At 49.0% G+C, this 15,461-nt stretch overlaps 1 protein-coding gene across 1 annotated transcript; it reads right to left on the reverse strand.

Annotated features, from left to right (window-relative positions):
• Positions 1-1,859: 1,859 nt before the first annotated feature.
• LOC144173272 (putative glutamate receptor) lies at positions 1,860-14,147 on the reverse strand. Its single transcript, XM_077701759.1, has 6 exons — positions 13,607-14,147; positions 10,588-10,746; positions 10,014-10,173; positions 8,938-9,155; positions 3,216-3,502; positions 1,860-2,250 (listed from the first exon to the last, which is right to left on the reverse strand). The coding sequence occupies exons 2-6, from the start codon at positions 10,720-10,722 to the stop codon at positions 1,881-1,883; spliced, it is 1,170 nt and encodes a 389-aa protein (XP_077557885.1). The 5' UTR covers positions 10,723-10,746; positions 13,607-14,147; the 3' UTR covers positions 1,860-1,880.
• Positions 14,148-15,461: the final 1,314 nt, after the last annotated feature.

Raw genomic sequence — 15,461 nt, forward strand, 5'->3', positions numbered from 1 at the left:
AAGACCAAGTGCATTTAACATACCATTCATAGTGCGGTCGTGACAGCACCGCCATCTGGCAATCATTCTCCTTATTCAATTCTCTATTCTTTCAACTCCTGCTTTCAGCTATCTCATTCTGATTATTTCTGTCAGCTCAAAATGTTCCGCACACGCTGACGTTTATGGCGGTGGAACGCGTGCCGTCTCTAGCTGGACGTCTCATCGTGACGCGTAAGTCCTGGCAGCTGCTTTGTCGGGAGCTCGACGGTGCGTCTTCCGCTTCGTCCGATTCGGCTGTTTTTGCGTCGAGAATTGGTGCCGACAGCAAAGGCCGATGACACGGTCTCTACCTCTGTGAAAAAAAACAGGACACCACCAGTAAAAATCACGGCCACTCTAAATTCACCATCATATTGTGCGCCAGACAATCGAGAACTTTCCGCTCTTGTCGAACGGTATCCTGCCAGTACATCCCTTGCGCGCAAAAGAGTCGTATTTAAGTCTCCCTTATTCCCCAGCCTTTCAATGCTTCCAGTACTACGGCGTTATCTACAAAATGAAACTTTTTTTCGTAATCTATAACTTCCACGTAAAGGGGCTTCCTCATACTCCGCGTATTTATCCAGTACGCCATCGATGACATGAATTAGATCTAATTTTAAATATCGACTCCTAAATGCAGCTTGTTCTAAAACTTGTTGGAAATTTAGGGCGTAGCTTACGCGGTCATTAATTACCTTGGAAATCAACTTGTACAAAAAAATATGAATAAATTATAAAGCTCTTTGATGTCACCTTTATCGCGAATCAGGTATGGCCGGTATTCAATGGCGTGGAACGCATGCAAGCAACCATGCGAGTGCGCCGCCATATCTGTGGCCAAGCGTCTGTTGCTAGGCGACGTTGTGCGCACGGCCCCCAGGTCAGGCACCCCTCTTCTCCTTCATGTAACCATGTGAGTGCGCCGTCACTCGTTACGTCGGGCTCCGCGGGATGGCGGTACTTGTCCATGTCCGTGGCGCATCGGCCATGTTTGTGGCCGTTTCCAGTGTTGCCAAGCGAAGAAATTGACCGCTAAACTTTTCAACGAATACCATCTATACGTTTGCGTTTTCCCAGTCGAAGATGGCTCAGTGGCTTAGAAAAGAGTGATTCCAGGGCCTGCTGTAAGTTTTAAAGACGATAGTTTTTCTCGGGCTACACGAAAGCGGAAATATTGGTCTATCCGTGTGGCTCTCGATTTAGCCACCCGGCCAAAGTTAAGGGAGTTGTTGAACGCGGCGTTTATGTAGCCAAAGCCGTTTCTAGACATCTAGATCTGGTGGAAGTGTTCACTCTTGTCAACATTGTTGAGCAACAGCCAACAACAAAACATTACGCATATCTGAGACACAACATGAATTCATAGGTGATATTTGCAGTATCCATTTACTAAGAAATATACAAATGTTTCATTTTAAACACGCTAGTGTTTCCTGGCCTGCGATGGCAAATGAAATATTAGCCACTCTAGGAATGCGAAACGCGGAGCGTGGTCAGGTTTTAATCGGATTCCTGCTGCCTGCCCGCCGCGGACACAGAGCCGCCATCTGGCAGAAGCCCTGGGTACACAATTTCGTGTCTTTCTCAGGGCCAGTGCCAGATGGCGCCACCAGTGGCGACAGCCGTATCTTTGGCGGTGCGTTGGAAAGGCCGGCGCCAGATCGCCAGATCACGCGGGTGTTTACCCATGGCAGTGGTCATGAAGTGCCAAGTGCAGACGCAAAGAGACCCAGGAAACAGGAAACACAAGGAAAAGATACGAGGACTTGTGTAGCAGGGGTGGCAGATGGCTATCGTCTTAATTCGATGACATTGGGAGAGAAGCATGCAGATACGAGGCCAATTTTTCCCCTCCATTATGCAATACAACAATGCTTCGACCCAACAAAACGATCCCAAAACAGCGGTACAACCAAATAACGACACTCGCCTTGAACGTGCGGTATCATTTCATGCGATGCGTGCCCTGACTTCTGCGTGACGAGTTTAGCAGTGAGTCTCATTTCTCGGCTTTGTCTGTGCCCGGTCCTGGCGCATGCCAGCTCGCCGAGGAAGGCGCAGCACGCAAAGGCGCACCAGACAGCCCAGATGAGAAAGAAGGGCAGGACGTCGTCGACGCTAAGGCTGTGTACTGAAGTGTCCGTGGACTGGATGCAGCTTCGCCAGTTGCCCGTGCCCTCGTCCAACCACTTGGTCATCAGACCGCTCTCCATGATCCAGCGGAACCTGCACGACAAACACACCTCCATCTTACAGCCAAGCTGCGCTGTCATCTTCAGTGCAACTGAAGTTTTGACGCCTCAAAGCTCTCCTCGGTATAGTCTGGGTGAACGATTGCAACGGCTGCCTCGTAAATAATGTAAATCAGTCATCTTGTCCAGTTAATAGGTCGCTTCATCATCAACCATGGTTCGCGTCATCTGTTCTACCGCCATGTAAAAATATGTTCGACTCTTAAAAGCAAACCTAGTTTGTACATTTACACTCGTAGTTACCTTACAACCTGGTTTGCAAGGTTATAAATTATTTTAGGCATGTCATGTGGTACAACACATACATTTCCAAGTAGACACTGGGTGTTTTTTGTCGCACTCCGTCCCTTCTACACGCTCCGATACTTACACTCTGATACTTTCGATACACTCCGTCGGCTCCGATATACTCCGATACTTACTCTGACAATACTTATGCAATGTTCATGAGATACCCGCGCATCAAGTTCAGGCCTCAAGTTCCTAACGCCAAACTGTCACAATAGAGCGAAACGACAAGATGCGGGTCCAAACTGATGCGAGGAAACAGACTGTGGGTCCAAAGGAACACCAAAGCGATGTTGGTGCAATTTTATTACCAGGTGATTCCAAGCCTATTCGTCTTCATAGCTTTGGATGCCTGCATAGCAAAGCTCCGCCTCCAACCGAATCTGTAGGGGGCCCTAAAATTCTTAAATGTAAACTTCTTTCTTTTCATCAACACAGGGATTCTGGTGGCAAATAAATGCCAATCGAGTAATTCTCTTCGCGCCATCGGCAGTTCACAGCAGTAGTGCCACGCGAGACATAGCGTCGGGAAAGACGTGCGTCTGTGGCATGTGTCGTGATACCAGTGATGTTCGTGCCGCTAGAGAGAGAGAGAGAGAGAGAGGGGGGGGGGGGAGGGAGAGAGAGAGGGGGGGGGAGGAGCTCGTGCACCTTGTGAAGATTCGGCGGAAGTAGGCTTCTGGCAGGCGCTTCGAGAAGGCGTATCCGAGCTGCGTTTCCTCGATGGGCTGCCGTCCCAGAATGAAGGTGCGCACGTTGCGGCGCTCGCAGTAGTTGGCCATGTGGAGAAGCAGGGAGTCTAGGTTGGCCATAAGCACCGCACGGCGCGAAACCACCTGGGTCAGCGTGGCGTCCGAGAACGCCTCGGGCATCGGCAGCACCGAGTTGCGGCGACGCGACAGGGCCCACACTTTCTTCACCGCCTCCGACTTTGAGTTCTGCAAAACATTGCCGTGGTTGAACGTGGTTAAGCCAGGTTTGTCGAGCGATAGCTCGGTTTTGCTTGCTTCTTTGAAAGGACGATACCATTCGTTTGCAACCATAGATACGTCACAACAGTGTCACCAGTGCATCACTAGTAATTTATGGGTCACGGTGGGTCATGGTGCTCACAAGTGACCCATGTGTATGTCCCGGATACGTCACTGGAAGTTCTAGACAGGGTTGCCAGGGCTGGCGATTTGTTGCCAAACTAGCGACACTTTTTGAGACTCGTGACGACGAAAATTTCAGTTTGGTGACTTAAAGGGACACTGAAGTGATATGTAAACATTGCGGGATTACTAGCGCAAATTGTAGTCCGGAGTCCCCAGGCCATGTTTCGACCACTCTAGGCGCGTTTACGCGATTTTATTTAGTAGAAAAACTAATTCGAAAACGCTGTCCTCCTCTCTTTACGCTCGCCCATTTTCTGTGGCGTTTTCGTGTGACGTCAGGACGGGATGAGCTGGCAATTGGCTGCGCCACGGCTGCGCTACTGCACGGCTCCCCGGCCGACAGAGTCAGTCGGCCCAGCGTTTCGTCCGCCGGCCGCCGGCGGGTCGTCGCAATCAAGGAGGTTAAAAAAAATTGCTTGGTCGCAATTCGTTCGCTTAGTTGAAACGAAGCCAGGACACGTTTGTGAACGGAAGAATGTGCCTTTCTTTACTTGGTTTGTTTGTACACTGTATCTAGCTCCAAGTCAAGGTCGCTTCACACAAGTGCTGCACAAGCGCACATGCGATGCTTCGCTGACTGGTACGCCAGTAGGAAAATATAAGGCCTCTTGAAGGCGGGAGAAGAGTCAGCGAAGTCAATATAGGTACTAAGCAAATAAAATCAACTGATATTTTTACCGTACAGCGTAAAACTAGGGCGCGGGAAGCACTTTTTTGCGCTGGGCGAACAAGCACAGCTGTTAGCAGCACGACTACGCATCTGCGAACGTTTTTCCGTCTACGAAATGCAATTGCTAGACGTGAGCTAGTGTGGAAACTCGGGCGACGCTTACTGCACGATCGCAGTACAACAAATAGTCACCTAAGCGGCTTGAAATGCCAAAACTAAATAAAAGTGTAAACCAGTTGTACAATATATACCCTATATTAGTAAGGCATTCGCGTCCCGCTCCGTGCCCTAGCAGTCTTGGGCGCTAGGAATTCACCGCAAATGTTTTGCGAGTCACGAGTTCGAATCCCCGCGGGTACGTGCTTTTTTTTTTGTAAGTTAACTTTTTTGTTTTCCGCCGATGTTTTCTATATTGAGTTCACCTTTTTTGGGGCCGCAACGTTCATGGCTACACGAACTAGTTCACAAAACGCGCGCAGGCTGGCACTGGCGCGCTAGCGAGTTCTCGTTGGCGTGCTGTTGCCATAAGCACCGACTGCTTGCAGGCAGTGGGCACAGGCCAGAATGAACAGACCCTTGGCCTGGTGCGAACACGCTTTTTACGATACAGGCATGAGGGAGGCAAGCTCCAAATATGGGGGAAAAGCGCATGACATTTGGGCGTCTGCGGGTACGCGGAGGGCGTTCATGCACTGCGTAGGTCTCGGCTAGTGAATGCTACGACTACAAGCCGTCCTGGGAGGCTTATCTTGTGCATTTTACAGCCGACAACATGGCAGAAGCGCGGTACGATGATTACTGAGATATTGAGAATGCCCATCCAACAAAGCCATTGGTTATGTTTTACAGAACCGAAACCGAAACTTGTGTGATTGCTAACCTTGGGCATCGTCCAATCACGGCGCCCCTCCTCTCAACGTCACAGCCTTAGTTGGTGCGGCCGCCGCAAACCGCGCATGGTAGTTTTTCTTCTTTCGCGCTTTGTAAAATAATTACCGATTTGTCAACCGGATAAACGATGAAAAGTGTGCTAATTTGAGCCAGTCTACGCAGTGCAAGCAAAAACGGGAGCTTGACAAATTCACTTCAGTGTCCCTTTAACTACTTTCTGGCTCATTTGAGCATTGGTGATTTAATATATTTCCGGGCCCTTCCGATGCCTCACTTTCCACAAAAAGAGTCTTATATGATCTTTCATTGCATTTCAGCCGTTGAGACAAACCGAACAAACTGAACAGAATAAACTTTTAGGCAGACGACGGTTATCTGGCAAAGTCTAGAATAGGTCCCAACAAATAGGTCACTCAAACACACCACCGTACAGCGTTACTTACTGTCAGAAATCAAAATTTGCCATGCTCTTTTTCATATCCTGCACCTGATTTCGCATGAATAGCGTCAAAGCCATCAAGCAATGCCATCGCTTTAAAGTGTAATGCTTCAGTTTATGGGTGCTTGAGATCTCATGCAGAGTTTTGGGAAGTGTGTATGTATATAGTATGTATGACGATGTATATAGTAGGCACGGGAATGTAAGGAGGCGGCGAAAGTGGTAAAACATGGTGTTCATCGAACGCCCGTTTTAACTCATTCATATTTTGACTGATTTATCTAAACCTGCATATTTTAGTTTTTTTTGTATACAGTATAGTCAACCGCTGTCGCTCTCCCAGATCACAGCAAACGAATAAAAAATTTTACGGTTTTATACTTCTCAGAATTTCTGCATTTTTTTCCGCGAAGGTAATAAAAAAAGCAGGCCCCCCCTCCTTCTAACGATGAGGATGGTTTAACGCGAAGCTTTCTCGTGACGGATCCATCGTCATCTTTACACGGTCGGGAGCAGGATTCTTTTGTCTAATTTTGCACGCCCATGCACCCTCTCAAAAACAAACCGCTTCGACACTGTCGAATCGGGTGTCTCACCGTTTTTATTCGCACTTTTGGAAGCGGCTAATGTATTTGATGTGCTGTATAAAGGCATTCAGCTTTGCTACAAACATTACACTACACAACTTGTCAATTTCGTTCTCTCGAAGCCAGTTCGGATCAGGTCGTCTGTTAGACAGGGCTGCCTTTTAGACTGCATGCCTTTTGAGGGCTGCCTTTTAGCCACTGTCTGTTAGACAGTGGCTCCTTTTTAAAAATTCAGGGGGTGACTTTTTTGGCTGCTTCCGGCAATTTCCCGGGGACTTTTCTTTCTGAGGACCTGGCAACCCTGGTTCTGACTTTTTTGCAATTTCTGGGTCAAGGTGAATCATGTGACCCACAAAAGGAGAGAAAAAAATGTTCAGTTTTCGGAGAGCAGTGAAAAGGGGTTTTACAAAGCAGCGCGAAGTTCTTCGCCGTTGCTCTGCGCGCGCGAGCTAAGCCGCCTACACCAAACTTTGTACATTGCGAGAAAGTTTCATGAGTAACGGTGAGGCCAGCTCATCCATCGGGAGCTTTAATGTTGGTAAAATCCGGTGCCTGGCAGCTGCGCTGCCGGTCGCTCGAGGCCTGCGAGTCACGGCTGCAGCCGCTGCGAGAACCCGTACAAACTGTGTCCAGCGTGTTCTAGCATGCCGTCTGCAAACGACGCCGCCTTAATGTCTCAGCTACGTTGGCACGCCCGGTGGATTAACCTGTTACCTATAACCCTCCGGCACAGTGTGCACCGGCTTCTGGGGAAACCGTCACAACAGCAACGGAAGTTGTTTTGTGTTTGTACTTTTTTGGGGTCGTGCGCAGCACGCTTAACTCCTGTTTACCGCTGGGAATCCTAGGTATCTATGCTCTCCCTTCCGCGAGCCGTGGCGGAGCGTTGTTCGGGTTCCGCCGGAGAACGTTACTCCGCCCAATTAACTTGTCCTGTTACAGCCCGCCGGTGCACTGCTGTACCACCGTTGTTCCCTAACTACCATGTTCAAGGGGCCATAAAGACAAAATGCAACATTGTTAAATCTGATACAACTAGGATTTAGTAACTCATTTAGCTCTATTGTAGACAGGAAAGGCGTATTTTAACCAAAAAAAAAAACGCCAGAGATATATAAAATGTGGCGCTGTGGCAGCGTAATATGAACAGGAGTGACGTAAAATGGGCCAGGACTAAAAACATAGTTATCTGTACGTTAACTGCGCGTTGGCATTCAAATTTGACGATCAAACGAAACTAGAAGCTCCACTACAATAGCCCAGCCAGGTTTCTTACGGGTGGCTCTGTTCGGTTGCCGCCAATCGCACAAACAAGAATCTCTGACGTCATGAGAGGTCGCTAGGCAATGGCTGGGGAGTCGCCACTGCTTCATATTGGGCATCCTCCATTTACCAGTCCTGGACGGTCCGCGGGCAGTCTGAGGACTGCATTCGTACCGGAAGTCCCATAGTAATACATGGGAAAATCGAGCGCCAGATCGCGTCTCGCGCAGTCCGCGGACGATCCGGGACTGATAATCGAGGAGGCCCATTGTCACGCTGGAAACTGTGCAGCTTCGCTGTTCAAATGTCAGGCATACAATCCGCATGCAGGTTATGTATTAATGGAATGAGCTGATGAAAAAGCAGCAGACGGGTCGCGCTCTTACGGACCGTAGGACCAGTTGCCGCCTCTTTCAACGCTCTAGGTACCGTCCATTAGTGCCAATAACCACATCTGCACCGTAACAATGTTTTGTTTTTTAATATCGCGAATATTTGTTTGATATTTGCCATGTAAGGTTATCGTTGTCAGCGGGACAAAGCAGCCTTTTGAATGAACGAAACTTGTGTTTTGTCGCCATGGCCCCTTCAACAGTTTAAGCTGGGCCTTTAACTCTACATCATCGAAGCGGTGGCAACTTTCCTGCAAGCCGCTTCCCAGCCACGTTTCTTTCCACGCTACTCCCCGCCACGGAACGGGTCGTACACGCACGCATCGGTACCGTAAAAGGGGAGAGCCGTCTGCCGTTGGCACTTACGATCACTCCAGAGATTCCTTCGAAAAAATGCTTTGTAACTAACTGGTCGTCATGCGGAAACTTGTTCGCTCGCTCGGTGACTGAAAGTAAAATTAAAAGCTATGCGACTGGATGACCTCATTTTGAGTGTAATGCGAAACACTTCTATGATTTTCCGGGTATCGCTTGACAACTTACGCAGGACATGATAGCTTGAGGGTCGTGTCCTCGCTTCTTCCCAGCAATAGGTGTGACGTTGGCAATTACAAGAGCGGCGGAAGCTAGAATCACGAGGACATGTTGTAGTACCTTTAAAACACTAACTTGTGTGGAAATAAAAGGGGAGACAGAACGGTGCTTGTGGAAGAAGTTGGGGGAGGAAGGAACGGGATGAGACGAGTAGTGCAGCAAGGATGACGACTTATACTAAATCTGAGATATAGACGACTGATTGATTGATTGATTGATTGATTGATTGATTGATTGATTGATTGATTGATTGATTGATTGATTGATTGATTGATTGATTGATTGATTGATTGATTGATTGATTGATTGATTGATTGATTGATTGATTGATTGATTGATACCGAACCAGTCCCCGAACCAGGTCGCTGGATTTGCGATACCTTGTCAAAAGTTTCGTAGTACGTTCCGCTGGTGGTAATGGGGGTGAGATGCGGCCTTTCGGCAATGTCCTCAATGCTGTCCACTTCCGGGCGGAAGTTGTTGACTGCTCGGTTTGACTTCAGCAGGCTGGCGAACGAGTTGGTCAGCACGACGACGGCCACCAGCCACACGGCCAGCAACATCCGTTGCGACATGTGCACGTGCCTTCTTGGACAGCCTGAAACGATGTGCACGTGGTGGCCCCGTTTTCATTTGCCACACCAGAACAGTTCCGTGCAGACATTATATGGCGCTGGACTCGCGCTGGACGCAAGGGCCCGTTACTCAGTTGGGTTCTTTAATTTATCTGTCCAGAACAGTTTAAAGCACTTTCTCTGCCGTTCAAAACTGTTCTCTCAATAGAAATACTACAGCTGAACCTCGTTATAACGAACACTGATATAGCGAATTATCGGCTATATCGAACTAAATACACACTTTGGTTGGTCACTTTTTATTTCAATGACACTGATTCTTTCATAACGAAACTAAAACCGCGAGAGTCGCGCGATATCGTATGTAACGAAAAAACATTTGACCGGGAGGCTGAGAAGCTAATTGGGAAAAAAACCCGTAGTCCTAAACTGCAGATGTATAAAGGCCCCTTCGTTCGTAGACACTGTGGAAAACTTCATGCTGCTCAGTGCTGTGAGTATCCACCAGACGAAGATCACGTCCTTCATCAAATAAACAAGGACGCAGTCCTGTTTTGTCAAGTGAGCTCCGTTCTGTTGTAATTTCACGTACTCGTGTTCCGGTTCACTGAGCTCGAAATGCAACAAGGAGAAAAGTAGGTGTGTATAGTGGGTTCGGAGCCTCAAAAAATGTCTTTTTGTATCAAGCATTTTTGCGCGAGCCAGATTGTCGATTTGTTATAGCCTATTTTCCCCTCTTCTGTTGAACATCGGTTACAACGAACTAATTTGCTGTTCCGATACTACATCGTTATCACGAGGTTCGACTGTATAGGAATACAAAATACGGTGCTGCTTTGGAGCAGTTCTGAGCAGTGTATTAAATGACAAATTAGGCCTACTTTCGCTGAGGAGCAGGCCGAGTAGGTCCCAGGAACTAGCATATGCTCTACGTAGAAGCTGTCCACAGCCGTCCTCACGCCGACTCGGTGTTCTCAACCCCTCCCTGACGGCCATCAGCAACGAGAGCACGGCGAGGAACATGAACAGCAACAACCAGACCTACGGGACAAGGAGCAGCACAAACGGTTTTTACCATCGCAACATCTATTCGGCGCTGCACGATGTGTGAGAAACACTCGTAATTCCGACACCGGAGCAGTGGGAGGTCCTGCTGACAAGTGATTTCCTGGAAAACCAGCGTGGCCTGATGACCAGGACCATTCTAACTGCAGGGACGCCACCCACCACTGATGACCGACAACCATCCCGGGCTCCTTTTTTTATTATTATTCATTAGGAGCAATAAACGTTTATTCCTCTTCCTCCCAGAGATGCCATGTTAGGCGTAGAAAATGTCCTGAACGAACGAAAGCGGCGATTCCTGTGATTTTCTCACTACCATATGTGAGCAAAGAAATGATAAAGAAAACATGGTGCAGTACATAAATGCATCCAGTCAGGAGTTAACCTTACCTCGCGGTCGAAGGCAAGGATGTAGCTGAAGGCATCGAAGTGTGCGGGAGATGCGCTCGATAGTATGGTGAAACCCGTGTTAACGACGGCGGGCCCAAAGCGCGCCACGGTTGAGCGGTCGATGGTTATGGTCATCGCCGAAATGCCTGCGTCAGCTTCCTGCACGGGCCGTTGCACAGTCCAGCCATGAGCTCTCTCACTCACTCACTCACTCACTCACTCACTCACTCACTCACTCACTCACTCACTCACTCACTCACTCACTCACTCACTCACTCACTCACTCATTCACTCACTCACTTACTCACTCACTCACTCACTCTGTTAGTAATCCACTCACTCACTTACTCATTCACTCACTCAGCTACTCCCCCACTCACTCACACAAGGCAGGTAGCTAGTTAACAGACAACGGAAATAACTCTTGCAAGACTCGGACACGGGAGGATTGAAGGACGCGTTTAATGACGACGCACCCTCGCCGTGAAGCCGTTGCAAAAAGCGATGATGGTGAAGGCGCGACGATGATAGATGAAGAAGATGGTGTGGTGCTCGCATGTGACACACTGATGATGAGTTGCTAGGTGGGATTTACCATTCCAGTAACAGTTATGAAACAACGATGACGCCTGTGCACCTCACACTATTTGGACACAGCCCAGCGATTAGGCCGCAGGGCCTTTTTTGGGTGAGGGTCTGGTAGCGTCGGCCAAGCGGGCCAAGCCTTCTATTTTGGGGTTCTGGTCATGCAGGGCGGTCTCACAGCGCTCCCCGGTGGTGATGGTAAGAGAGTGGAACGGGATCGGAGCCTGCATAGAGGGGCGCTATCGCAGGCCGACACAAGTGGAAGAGCGATGCGTGAAGGGCAAAACAACGGAAACAAGTATCTGTGTGGATGTCATGATGTCAGGGGTTGGGGAGTAATAGGTCTGAAGCTGACGATAGGTGACCGCTGAGTGTCGGGTTAGTGATGGGTGAGGAGCTGGAAAAGTGGTGCGCTGCAAACGGTAATACGTGGACCGGGATGTTCCCGCATGTGTGTAACCTGTTACGTAGGATGAGCATCTGTCATTTGGCGAAGCCATGGAGCCCTCGAGAGATCACCGCTCGAGCAACTTCGTGAGCCGTAGTTTTTTTTTTTTTTTTTTTTCGCAGCCAAGAGTCATAAAACAGGCAGGCAGTTACGACTCATAGTTTCGGAGGGGGAAACGTGATAAAAATATGTGTCCTTCACCCATCCAAGTATCACAATTCGACGAGAAGTTCTCTGACAAACAATATTACCTGCCTACATAAAAAAGAAGAAAAGCGTGCGTAATGTCAAAAAATTAGTTCCCTTCTATTCTGTGAAGAAGGATGACGCATAAACCGGCAACCGGTTATGTGAGCGTGCTTAGAAGTGACAGACGCCGTCGAAAATATTCCCTGAAAGCCCTTTGAAGAGGTGATATTGGCTCACGCCGGCGTTCTAAGCGGGCAATTTGCTGTTTATCCGGCAGGGACTCGCCGCTACTCCACGAGCTGAACTTGAGGGGGTAACGGCGGTGCCAGCAGTTTTCCGTTGTTTTTGCACTTATTCGCGCTTGTGTTCGGGCCAACGCTTCGATTCTTGTTTTTCTTTTCGAAACGAACGGCATGCATCCGTCCCATAATGATTTAAAACCTGGAAGCCCTTGAGCTCTTTTCTCGCCTACAAACATGTGGCTGTCCGGTTTCCTTCCCAGTCGTATGCATCTTACTGTGCGTGTAAGATGTCTGTGTAACACATCAGCCCACACCCGAACCACTCGAATGAGGAGGACAGCCGCCTAACCGCATTGACCAGTATAATTTCAACATCTAAATACCAGCACAACCGGCATTTCATCGGTAGCGGCATGAAGCGGAGCTGTGCGTGCACGCCCCCCTTTTTCAACCCTCAAACCGTGCACGCATAAACTGGCAACCGGGGATGGCGCGTACTTAGGCGTAAAAGACACCGGCAAAAATGTCGCTCGGAAGATATTCCAAGCTGAAAAAGAAATATGGGCTCAAGCCGGTGTTCCAACTGGGGAAGTTTCTCTTCTACCGGGAGGGATTCGCAGCTACTTGGCGAAGTGAATCTGAGTGTAAACGGCGACGGCGGGTTTCGGTCGTATTAGGGGGCACTGCAGCCCTTTGGCAGCCGTTACATGGGCTTCGCGGGAGCGGCGTCTGTTTATGTCCGCGTAACCGTGTGAGCGAACGCAGCAGCGAGGAAAGAAAGAAAACGTAGAGGTGTGTCTATCGAAGGGTGAAGTGGAGTACGACACTTGCGGCTATTGCGTCATCTCTCTCACTGCCTTTCCCTCTCCCATTTCATGTGTCGCCACCAAGGAGCACCCTCCCCCTGGCACTTCCCCAGTGCTTTTCCATGCTCCGCTAATCCGAACCACGTGACGTTTGCGCGGGAGGTTCAAACACGATATGCAACAACATGCTCGCTGCTCCCTTGTGCGGGGATAGTCTGAACCGCTTGACAGTTGCGCGGGAAGTTCAAACACAATTTGCAACATGCTGGCCGGCGGCGGCGGCGCACTGCGAGGTAGCAGCAGAGTAGCGCACGCCACCGTACGTTCGCTGATCACGCGAACACTTCCAGAGACGCAGCAGAAATGCGCTGTGACCGAGAATACTGCAGCTCGCGCTGCGCAGAAATTTCATATTAGGGAGTGTAGTAATCGTCAGTGCATTTTTTTTTTCGAACATCCGTGTTGCGGTTTATTTCTCGCGAACATCTGATAACCCCACTACCGCCGTTAGCTGCCGACTGCGCAACTTGCCAAAGGGTTATCAAGTGGGGGGGGGGGGGGGGGGGAGGGGAAAAATAGTTGTGAGAGGTGTCAGCGGTGGTGAGGAGGAGCCCCGGAGCGGCGCCGCGTAAATCGATGACACCGGAATGAAAACTGGGGGGTTAGACTTATACTGTTTTGCCGTAAAAATAATACGCAATTCATGACATGCGTAAACGTTTGTTTAGCAACACAGCAGTTTTGCATACCTCCCTTTGGAGAAAGCCGAATATTCCCGTCCATGAACCATTCGGCAGGAGCACGCCGGCGTCCTGAGTAGGGATGAGCGTATACCTGGAAGAAATAGATCCACTCTAAATTTGGGCGTCTTTGAAGCATAATATCGAAACGCAATAACTGTTCAATGCGGGCTCCTCCGAGTACTGAAGAAATGAAGTTCCTGTTCGCAGAAGTAACGATCGCCGTGCCATATCGAAGGCAACCGGGGCCGATAGAATTGCGCTTGTGTAGTTAAACCTATAGACGCTGCTCTCCCTTTGTAAGACACAGGGGCATAGCCAGTGAAGTTTCTCTTAGATAAGGAACAGGAGGAATGTGGCTTAGGCCTCCCAGAGCCACACCTCTGTACCCAACAATAGGCCGAAAAAAAAACCTTTACGCCTAAAAAACCGAGGTTTTGTGAATTTCAGACGAAGCGCAAAGTGTTTCAGACTAATGGGTAGTTAACAGCATCAAGCAACATGAGAGCATCTGGCGTATACGATAAGCTTTTCTTTTATGAAAACGCCGTTTATTTTTTTCTTACTTGCAGCTCGTAAAGTCGAGGAAAGACCCCACAGTAGCGTTCGAACCATTTTCCTAGAATGCGACAAGCGTTGCCTCCATAGGCGACCAACAAGTGGCCTCGCTAACTTTCACCTCGCCTGAAATTTAAATCAAGTTATTCGACCCCATGTGCACCTCAACTTTACTGTTCAGGCTGAGGTTCACTTAGACGACCTCATCTTAACGTAGCCTCAAGGTTATCGCCCTTCCCGCATCCTCACCTCATCGCCAACTGCACCTCAGTCTTATGCAGATAAGGCAGTTGCTTTTGCTTTCCCCCAAAATTCGGAATTGTCTTCGCAAACACAATGTGCTTCACGTATCATTCGTAAACACCTGGCGCAGTCCGCATTACATAGTTTTTCTCACACAATTCAAGGTAAATTGCCGGATAGGTTACCTCAAAAACAGGTTCCGTGCCACTCTTCAGCAAGGCAAACCTCCGGTAAAATAAAAACGAAAGTAGAATGCATCCAGTGCGAGGGAGAGACAGACAGACAGACAGACAGACAGACAGACAGACAGACAAACAGGCAGACAGAGAGAGAGAGAGAGACATGTGGTTTAGCGGTGCGTGGTGGCCGCCGGTTTGAGTCTGGCGGCGACGGTGCACCCCTTCTGACCAGAAGTGTTTGCACGTCCAGGTCCGAGTTGCCCAGCGCACCCTGCCACTGATCATCACTATTTATATATGGAACGGGATCTTGAGGCATGCCCACATAGAGTGGAAATGTGTGGCGGGGGCACCACAAATGAGGCAATTCGGTGAGAGCGAAGAATGTGGAAATAAGTGCACGACGCTTGCGGCCCCAACTCACCACTCGCACTGTTTAAACTGGACAGGTAGCTGAAAAACGACACATGTTTCACTAAGGTGAACGCGAGCGGTAGCACTCGAGTAGGGAAATTCGCGCTGCTGTTTATTCCTGGTTATAGCTTTTGTTTTGTTTTTTCTTTTAAATAGTGCAGTCAGTACTTCAGGGTCAACGTACGCGCGTTCAGCTTGGAATCGTTTACGCTGTTGGTTCGTCGAGAGTGGCACAGAGCATCGATTTCGGACGAAGTACTTGACCCCGTCCATTTTCTGAAGCTATATTGTGAGCTTAGGCTTGTTGTTACGCAATGGTCTATTGCAACAAAATTGACTGTTTCAACAACCATAACAAAGCTGTTATCCGATTTATACAGGCAACTGATAGTTTCACACGGGGAATGAAAATGGGAAGGAAGAAGGGAGTACAGGAGGAGCGGACGGTTTTGATATATACAATTCGCTAT

This window comes from Haemaphysalis longicornis, unplaced genomic scaffold, assembly GCF_048455015.1.
Source record: "Haemaphysalis longicornis isolate Haplotype H1 unplaced genomic scaffold, Haemaphysalis longicornis Haplotype H1 scaffold_3, whole genome shotgun sequence".
NCBI lineage: Eukaryota > Metazoa > Arthropoda > Arachnida > Ixodida > Ixodidae > Haemaphysalis > Haemaphysalis longicornis.

Excerpts from the sequence above, each read along its gene's own strand:
- LOC144173272 (XM_077701759.1), bottom strand. The coding sequence starts at position 10,722 with ATGACCATAACCATCGACCGCTCAACCGTGGCGCGCTTTGGGCCCGCC. Across the intron at positions 10,174-10,587 it reads TCCTTGCCTTCGACCGCGAG|GTCTGGTTGTTGCTGTTCAT; the intron begins GTAAGGTTAACT and ends CTTGTCCCGTAG. Across the intron at positions 2,251-3,215 it reads TTCCGCCGAATCTTCACAAG|GTTCCGCTGGATCATGGAGA; the intron begins GTGCACGAGCTC and ends TTTGTCGTGCAG.